Source organism: Calidris pugnax, unplaced genomic scaffold (assembly GCF_001431845.1).
Source record: "Calidris pugnax isolate Ruff unplaced genomic scaffold, ASM143184v1 scaffold24, whole genome shotgun sequence".
Lineage (NCBI taxonomy): Eukaryota > Metazoa > Chordata > Aves > Charadriiformes > Scolopacidae > Calidris > Calidris pugnax.
Genome location: NW_015090922.1, coordinates 2,288,141 through 2,297,701, shown reverse-complemented (window position 1 = coordinate 2,297,701; position 9,561 = coordinate 2,288,141). Strand labels below are relative to the sequence as shown.

The window sequence follows — 9,561 nt, the reverse complement described above, 5'->3', positions numbered from 1 at the left end:
TCAGATAACGGCTGACCTGACCGTAAGGTTGGCAATTAAGGCCAATTCTGAGGGTGTTTTCTCTGTTGTTGGTTCTGGCAAATTAAGAAAGGAACCACACTGACATAGTGAAATTTGACTAAAGCATTAATAAAGGAATAATAAAAGTATTTAGATCATACGAAAAAAATTGCAGAACAGTCCTGCCAATGTTTCATAAGGACAATGATTATTTTTTTATCAGGGAACAGGCTGATTTGCAGTAGTGTCAGTTCTGATGCAGTATGTTCAGGGTTTTGTTCACAAGTTTCCATATCTCTACAACACATTGTTATTACTTTTCATATATATCTTATCATTTAAGTATATAATCCTGTTCCCAAATCTTTTTCTTCTTCTCTTGAAACTGATGTGTTTTCTCAACAGCAGGGATACATCCGTACCCAAAATGTCTTGGAAGAGGATCCAACAGCAGCTGGGTTGCTGAGGGTTCTGTGCATCCCGTTGTGATACAGGAGATGCCTGCACCCTGACAGAATGGGAAGGATGAGCACTCTCACAATTGGTAGGTAACTGTTCCTCTCATAGGTGCAAGAGTTGCGAGTTATGAAGTTGAAAACTTGTGTGTTAGAAAGTTCACAAATTAAGTGTGAAGTCACGTGCAAAGGGGATTGAACCCATGTTTGTTGTGTTTGTTTTCTTTCTAGTGAGCTCATAAAATAAAGTTTAGTTTACGGTGTATCCTGTCCTGTAAATTTGGGAGATCGAAACAAACCATGTCCTATGTGCCTTAGGTCTTCTCTCTGAAAATACTTCATTGTGCTGTATAACAGAGAATCCATTGGGAGACAATCTATATGTCACATCCGTGGCACAGTCAAGTTAATGCAGTCTGATCAGTGTCACTGTAATTAACGTGAAAGCAGCTCAGAGTGCAGTCCCAGGCTGCGCTCATGGTAGGAAAAGAGCCACTTGAAATAAAGCAAAGACAGAGAACACAACACTGTGTTTTGCATGTGAAGATTCAGCATGCTTTGGAGGCAAATGGGAGCAGTCGTGCAGCAAAGGGGTACCCGAGGGGCATTTGAGCTGGCTTGGCTAAGGAGAATCTCGGAGGCTGCAAGGAAACACTGGCTTCCAACCATCTTTTCCTGAAAATTAGTGGGTGCTTATTATTGCCCATATCTCTGCAAAAACCACTCACAAAGGCTCCTTTAAGAAATCTTTTCTCCATTGGATCCTGCAGGAGTGTTAGGATGCTTTGGCCACAGAAGTTGGACATACAGTTGTATAGTCTTTGCTATATGCCCACAGTTTGGTACTTCAGCACCACGCCAAATGAGGTAAGACACTGTTTTTCTTCCAATGGAGTACTGGTTTAGCTGCAAAAATGCATTTGATTCTGGCTTCTTCATGTTATACCAGTGAGTAAAAATTTTTCTCTATCAGTTCCTATTCTAGCGGGCTTATAACTGCCAGTAGAGTTCTTCTGAATCCATAGGTGTTTATCCGTGTCATTCTTGGGATTCCCAACACAGTGGAACCTTTATCTGTTACAAATATTTCTTCACACGACTACGATAAAAATAATTCAGTGGAAATCTGTAGGATTCAGGTGGATCTAGCTGGTTTGCTGATTAGCGTGTTGTAGTCATTTTTCATTATACCCAGTGAATGCACTATTTAAAGATTTAAAGACTTAAATATATTTGAAATTCTGAATCAAACTGGAAAAACGTGGTTCCTCTTAACATTACCCAGTCATTGCTGAATGCCCTTGGATTGGTTTTGTAATGATTTAGGGTCACAACTCTTGTAGAAACATTACTTCATATCCCCTAACAAAGTATAGTGCTTGCTTTAGCAAACTGTAAATTTGTCAACGTGTGTTCATTTTAATTTTGTTTTCTTTATTTAGTTAGGAGCGTGTTACCCTTCAATCAGTTTTGCAGAAATGTTATTTATCTCAGCACAAAGGGGACACAAAATTCCCATGCAAAGAGAAATCACCCTGTGTAAATCTACAATGTGTAAATATAGTCATATGTAACAAAAAAAAAGGGAAAACACTTGAAGTTAATTTCAAAGCCACATAGGATGTTTCTGGTTTCAAGTACTAACCAGATTCATGCAAGCTGTTTGCATTTTAAGTGAGCAAACATAGTTGAAACTGCTTATAAAAATGAGTTGCATCCAGATTCGTAGCAGCACTTAGAAAGGGACTTTTTAGTCTTGGATTAAAAGTGAAAGTTTTTCAGCTGAACCTGTGCTAGAGTAATAGGATAATATTGAAAGTCTCAGCTCTCAGGAGTCTTCCTTTCTAAATCTTTCATAAACCCCAAACATTATAAACAGAAAAATCTGCAGATACAAATAAAGCCATGCATATTAATGACTGGAAGATGCTACTTTTTTTTCAGCATTCCAATTTTCTGTATTCTTATATTGCTCAATGTTTATAATAAGTGGCTTCAGTGGGGGCTTTGCATGTAAATCTCCTGGGGATAAGTGGAAAAACAGATGAGCCTCCTGAAAGTACTTAATTATTTTGTCTATCTCTTGAGATTCCATTCCCTTAGTATGACACTTGTTACTGACTCACCATGCCAGACTTATTAATATTAAAGTGTTTGAAAAAATCATATTTGAGTATAAGCATTTCAGATTAACAAATAAAGGCTTAGTCACCATTCACATCTTTAGGAAAAACCACGTATGGTCAAATCAAGTATGGATGAGCTAGTCCTGAGCCGGCTTTTATTTTCCTTTGCAGATTTCAGACAGTCTGGTAGGTCACATAAAATATCCTCACATTTCTTAAAGTATACTTTGTTCTTTTAATTATAAAATAATGTTATGATTAATTAGAAACAACTTGAAGGTTATGATCTGTATACGCAGGGGACTCAAGAAAACTTATAAGCAGAATGAGTTCAAGATACTGGTGTACTGAGTCGTTTTACCTTTACAAAATCCACTTTGGTGAGGATGTAGTACCATCTGATTATTTCACCTAAGTACTTGCTTTATTAATGTCTTCTGGAACTTCCCATAGCTTGAAGCATCTCTGCATGATGCAGAGCCGTACTACAGAAATTGTTGAAAGAAGTTAATGAACTCATTTACCATTGGCTTTACTTAGCGTTACCATCGAACGGTTTTCACCAAAAATTGAACGGTTTTCACCAAAACCTGGCCTCACTTGACTTCTCAATTGCGGGGTTTATCGCTGGGATGACTGGCCTCCTGTCAGAGGTCAGTACCTCCCGAACGAAGGCCAGTGCTACAAAGGCCAGGCAGCCTGGCCCAGGTGGGGAGAGGCATTAGCCCTCAGCAACCCCCCAACAGTCCTCACCAACGGTCCACAAGGGTCCCCTCCAACAGCTCCCCAACAGCTCCCAGGGGTCTCCTCCAACAGCTCCTCAACGGCTGCCACTGGTGGACAGGGGCCTTCCCATCCCATCCACCCTACTCCCAGCCGGAGGTAAGGGCCAGGCCAGCAGCCAGAACTTTCTGCACTTTTTCAGTGCAGAAAGAAAGCTTGAAAGATCAGTGCTTAAATGCAGGAATATTAAAGCAGTCATCTGTAATGGAAAACTTAGGGCTTCTCTTTAGCTGTGGCTTAGCTTAGGTTAACTTTCCACTTTTCCTGAATTTAGAGGAGGAGTCTGGTACGATGAGGGGGGTGGAAGCAAGTTGACCGTGCCTGTTAAAGCCGCTGAACTCTTCAGGATAGTAAGAAAGCAAAACTGACCTTGAAGAGTATAAGATTTTGTGATACAACAGGCAATAACATAAATTACCAGCTGACAGTTAATGGACCAGTATAACTTCTGATTCAAGGATTGTCTGAGGGCAAGTTGTTGGCAGCATCGCTCTATGAATATCCTGGTGCTTGTGGGCTGCCTTTGAGTTTGGCTCACTGCTCCTTCGTAGAAAAAACCAAGCAGTTAAGAAAGGTGTGTGTTTTATTTCTTGAAAGTATATCATACATTAACTGTTAGAAGTCATTAAGTCGTTACCAACAAAAATTAGATACAAGTTAAACAAACATCTTACAACTGCTGAGGGAAACAGTAACACTGATGTGTCTTGGGTATCTTGTCCTTTATTACAGCACCAAACTTTCAGGTTTCCATTTACACATGCCAAAGTATTGACCTGCATGGATACTAAGATATTTACAATACAGGTAGAGGCTCTAACAAATCATACATTTTTCAAGCAAATACGCATTTTATTGTTTCCTCAACATTTTTTGCTGGTGATTGAAAAGATCAAGTATTCTGATTTACTTGTCAGCTGGGTTTGATTGACCGTTGGCTGGGTTTCAAGTCCTTACATTATTTGATCAGCTGAGTCCTTAAAAAAATTATGGATTATTTTTATACTTTGACTAATAAATTTTGATCCTTGTGCCAAAACAAAAGGTAGTTTTAAGAAGTTAATGAAATGAGTGGGTCATAGTCATCCCCTCTGTTTTCCCCAATGCTGTTAAACCTCAAGCTTTATGCAGTGAGCTTGCATAGTTCTGCAGATGTTGATCTGTGGTTATCTATTTTGATCTAAATTTGGGTTTATACATATATATTTGCAGTTCATAAGTAACTATTGCAAATCAGGTTCTGGAGATAGAGACACTGATTAGAGTTCATAATATTTAATAGTTCTACCTCGTTACGTACTATCACGTCTGAGCTTTGATGTTGAGGTGATTCTGAAGCGTGTGAGGGAATGGAAAGCTAACTGGGAAAATAAACAAATGCGATATCTAAGTGAGACTTGCAATTCAAGAACGAAGACCTCTGCTCTGTCCTGGTTTTGAATGCTTTTTTTACTTTGTATTAATATCTTCCTGGTTAGAAAGTGCAATGGTCTTTTTGATGTGGATTTTTTAGATACTATTTTTGGCTGGGCTCAGGATTTAAAAAAATCCTCAAAATATCTTTTTAGATTCTTTTATACTTTCCATGTATACTGTATATGGGATATGACTCAAAAGAGTTGTGATTAATGGGGCAAAATCCAGTTGGCAGCTGGTCACCAGTGGTGTCCCTCAGGACTCAGTTTTGGGGCCAGTCTTGTTTAATCTTTATTGATGATCTAGATAAGGGGATTGAGTGCACCCTCAGTAAGTTCGCAGATGACACCAAACTAGGTGGGAGTGTTGATCTGCTTGAGGGTCGGAAGGCTCCACAGAGGGATCTGGACAGACTGGATCAATGGGCCAAGGCCAATGGGATGAGGTTTAATAAGGCCACCAAGCTGTTGAGGGGTCTAGAGAACAAGTTGTATGAGGAGAGGCTGAGGGAACTGGGCATGTTTAGTTTGGAGAAGAGGAGGCTGAGGGGAGACCTCATTGCCCTCTACCTGAAACAACAACTACCTGAAAGGAGATTGTAGAGAGGTGGGTGTTGGCCTCTTCTCCCAAGTGAATAATGACAGGACCAGAGGAAATGGTCTAAAGTTTGCAGCAGGGGACGTTTAGATTAGATTTAGGAAGATTTACTTTTACTGAGAGGGTGGTCAGGCACTGGAACAGCCTGCCCAGGGAGGTGGTGGAGTCACCATCCCTGGAGGGATTTAAGAAATGTGTAGACATGGCTCTTCAGGGCATGCTCTAGTGCCCAAGATTATTGGTTTGTAGGTGGGTGTGATATGGTGGGGCGTTGGCTATGTTGTTGGGGATTTTTTTTGGTTTTGGTTGTTTTTTTGTGGTTGGAATCGATCTCAGAGGTTCCTTCCAACCATGATGATTCTATGATTCTGTGAAAAAATTCAGGAATTGTTTTTTTTTTTTTCTTGCAGACGTCCTTCTAAAAATGTACATTCTTCTTTTATCTAAATTGTGATTAATGCAGTAATTGTGTTTGCTTTTATAGTTCTACCTTATTCATTTCTCAAAGCAAATAAATGTTTAATTTGCCACTTAGTGAACAATTAGCTGTTTTTAATTTGTCAACTGTGTGAAATTTCAGTTCCAACACTGCAGAGGCAGATATGCAAACACCACCTGATTTCTAATAAGGCACGCAGATCTGCTAAAGTATGAAGTTCATGCTGAGGGCATAGTGGGGAGACAGTCGTTGCTGCAGATCTAATTCAGTAGTTATTTTCTTACTGTTAGGATGAAGAATACCTGCCCCAGATGGATGAGCGAAACAAAGCACTGAAAGAAAAATTAATATCTCGTCTCAGGTTTGAACCAGAGAGAACAGAGGTGTTGCTTACGGTAAAAGGCAGGGATATTGCCTGTGACCCGGCTGATAGTAGTGAAAAAGACAACAGTGAACTGGTGAGAATATGCATGATTTTAAACTAGACTATGTGTTAATATTTTAATTGCAGTTAATATCCTCCTAGCTATAGTTCTATTATAGTAAAAGCCTGAGTATAGTAAGAGCCTGAACAGTTTACTGTTACAATTATATATTGTCTTAAACGAGAGTTAAATACAAAAACACGTTTCTGAACCTTTTCTAAATCTGGGTGCCCAAAATTAGACCTTTGAAAATTCTGGTCAGTCACTGCTGATGCTGGAGCAAGAGTTAGCTTGTGCACTCCTAAATTAAAGCCAGCACTGTTCCATATGCGCTTCTGGACCCAACTCTGGGCCTGGGCAGCTGCGACTGCTGAAAGCGTAGCCTTGCTGAACTGCTAGAGGTGTCGTCAGAGTGGTCCAAAACCAAAATATAAATGGATGTAGTAGAATATGGGGGCTTGTAGAGACTCTCTGGAAGTTTGCAACAGTGTTAATAGCAAAGTAGTTTTTGCACAGCTCATTTTGTTTGTCAGTGCAGCTTTGGGGATACTGGAATGTTTTGTAAGACTGAAAAAAGTGATGTTAACCTAATCCTTTGGATGGGTAACTTTCCCTGCCTGGAAAAATGTTATATGAATAAATGTGGATTACATGTTTAATGCCTGTGCTGTCATGGGAGTCTTCCTCCTAGGAACCTTGCAAGGGAAACCTCAGAGGCTGCTATTTATCTTAAGGCATTTTCCTGGAGGAAGGAAATATATATAAATTAATCTATTTTCCTTTAGTTAGTGTTTGGCTCGAGTGTCCTGAAAAATAATGATTTGTTGTTCTAAATTTATAATTTCTTTTTCTGAAGATTTGTAACTAGATTTAGGTTGATGGAAACAGGAGAAAGTAATTTTATACTCCATATGAAAATACTAGACATTAATTTCAGTGCTCTGAGCACAGTTATTTTAAAGTCATTTACTAAGATTCTTTTTAATAAGTAAATTCTCATGTACATAAAATGCTGTATATCATAACTCAGAAAACATCTGTAATGAAAGATGAATTAAGCTGTCAATTGTGCTTTCGAAAATGTTTTTCATAGTTGTTAAAAAAGTCTTTGGATTTTTTAGTTTATGATATATGACCACTCACTGAATAATTATTGAAATTAGTGTATTTCTCTGCCTGTTGTTCTCAGTCCTCCTCACTAGAGAAGAAATACTCTAGTCTTCGCACAGCAGTTTACAGAGGAAGAACAGAAAGGAAACACAAAGCAACAATAAAAGAGGAAGGCGTGTGTTTTGGAAATGTGTATGTGAAATCATACTTCTTTATGATGGCTTTTTGTTCTCTGCTACTTAGAATTTGAAATAGCAATGGATGTCTTTTACTGAATTATTTGACTGCTTCCTTGTGAATTCTGTGAAGCTTGGATTGATGCTTTGGCATAAACTTCGTAATTTTTGCCCATTGCAATGGAATCTGATTTAGTTTATGTCACTGAAAATCTGGAAAAATGCTAGTGAAATCATTGCAAACAGAATGCAGTCTAGTCAGTGGGTAATCCAATCTTCTCAATGGATTTTTCACTAATTCATCTCTTGCATCTAAGCTAATATGAGAGGTGTAAACATCTGGAGGATGTGAACGACTTCTCAATTTATGAAAAATTAAGTTTTGTGTAATGGAACCTCAGTTTTCATCAGTCCCAAGCCAGGCAGAACGGTCTCCATCCTAGAGACCAGAAAGTATCTGATCAGTAAGGATCCGCATTCTGGCTTCTATCACAAGCCACACTACATGCTGCTAGTTGTCTAGTTTAATTAGTAGGCGATGCGAGTGAAAGCTGAAAGGAGAAATTTGGACATGGAAATTGAAGATGAAGGTATTTCTGGAGAGTGATTAGGGAACATTAAAGCACAGAAACTGCCAGTCTTCATTAGTTTCAGTGCTCACAGTACAACTTATTTTGTATTTGTGCATTTTGCCCAGATAAAATTTTTGCTGTCTACATCTGTCTCGAGAAAAGCACATTAAGTCATGCTACTCGTATATCAGGGACTGCTAACACAGATTTCTGTTGTATCTTTCACATACTAGATTTGACTTTGCTGGCACTTTATCGTGCTTCAGTCAACAGAAGAATCTTATTGGAGGTTACCATTTGCTACCTGAAGTTTGAACTTATTTTAGAGATTTCCAGATTAGTCTAGAAATCTAAGAATGAGCTTGAAAAAAAAACCCCAACAAATCCTGTATTACAGTATTCTTAATTTTTATGCTTTTTATAGGAAAAAGAATTATTTTATAGGAAAGAATTTAATTTCTAGGAAATAATTTAATTTTGAAAATACAACTTATTACCTTCTTTCTACTTTCATAGTAGATATCATGCTGTTGGAATTATTAAGAATGAGAACAAATTATACCATTGGGTTTTCTAAGCATTATTTTCTTAGTTGTGTTTCCCAGAGCTTAAACTTAGTTTAGTCTTGAAGCTATACCTTTGAGACTAATCAAAATAATGATCAGTTTTTATGTATACTCTTCTGATGCCTATAGTGTCAGAGCACAAGAGTAAGCCTGTAATTTTATTTTGATTTCTTTCACCATCCTCACTGTATATTTTATTCATCGTGAATAAAGCTCTAACTCTGTGCCATAGGACAGCTGTGTCTTAATCATAAATACAAACCATTATACCGATCGTATTTTAGTCAATTGTTCTGTTTTGCCTGTATGACTGAATCTTCAGATTTTTACCCTAATAGAGTATATTGTTCAATTTTAGGCTCTCAAGAATACATAAGGAGGGAAGAGAAGAATCTGGTTTTCAACCTTCTAGCGTGTCAGAGCAAGAGACAGTGAAGCTAAAAAGGAGCATAACAAAACCTGTGTCCTTAACATCAGCGAATGAGAATTTGAAAAAGACACTGCCCACAGCTTCTGCTTGCAAAGGAGTTCAGCATGATTTTGACATGTCGCCGCCTTCTCCTGTATACGGTAAAGTACCTAAAATGACAGAATGTGGAGTAATAGAAGATACTATTTTCTTTCCTCATCATTGTAAAAATTCTTTTCCAAGTATTTGTAAATATACAGTGTCCTCAAGTGCATTTCTAACAAAGAATACTGTAAGTCACAAGCATTCCAGTTTTTACTTTAAGCATGGACTGAACATTTATTTTCTGTGTTTCTACTGAAAATAGCAGTCTTACGGGACTTCTGATATTTGGTGAGATATAATACTGCAGTGGGCAGCCATAGTACGAACATACACTCTGTTCTTCTCTCTAAAGCAAATGCTCTTCTTTCTCTGGGCATTGCAG

The 9,561-nt window shown here is 38.2% G+C and overlaps 1 protein-coding gene across 1 annotated transcript in view; it reads left to right on the top strand.

Moving 5' to 3' along the window:
• The first annotated feature begins 3,366 nt into the window (after positions 1 to 3,366).
• Positions 3,367 to 9,561, top strand: part of DNAH14 (dynein, axonemal, heavy chain 14) — a 27,716-nt gene continuing 21,521 nt past the window's right edge. Inside the window, exons 1-4 of the mRNA XM_014950718.1 lie at positions 3,367 to 3,463; positions 6,107 to 6,274; positions 7,431 to 7,543; positions 9,024 to 9,235. Of these exons, the coding sequence (XP_014806204.1) occupies positions 6,128 to 6,274; positions 7,431 to 7,543; positions 9,024 to 9,235 (472 nt within the window). The 5' untranslated portion in view covers positions 3,367 to 3,463; positions 6,107 to 6,127. The remainder of the gene's footprint in view (positions 3,464 to 6,106; positions 6,275 to 7,430; positions 7,544 to 9,023; positions 9,236 to 9,561) is intronic.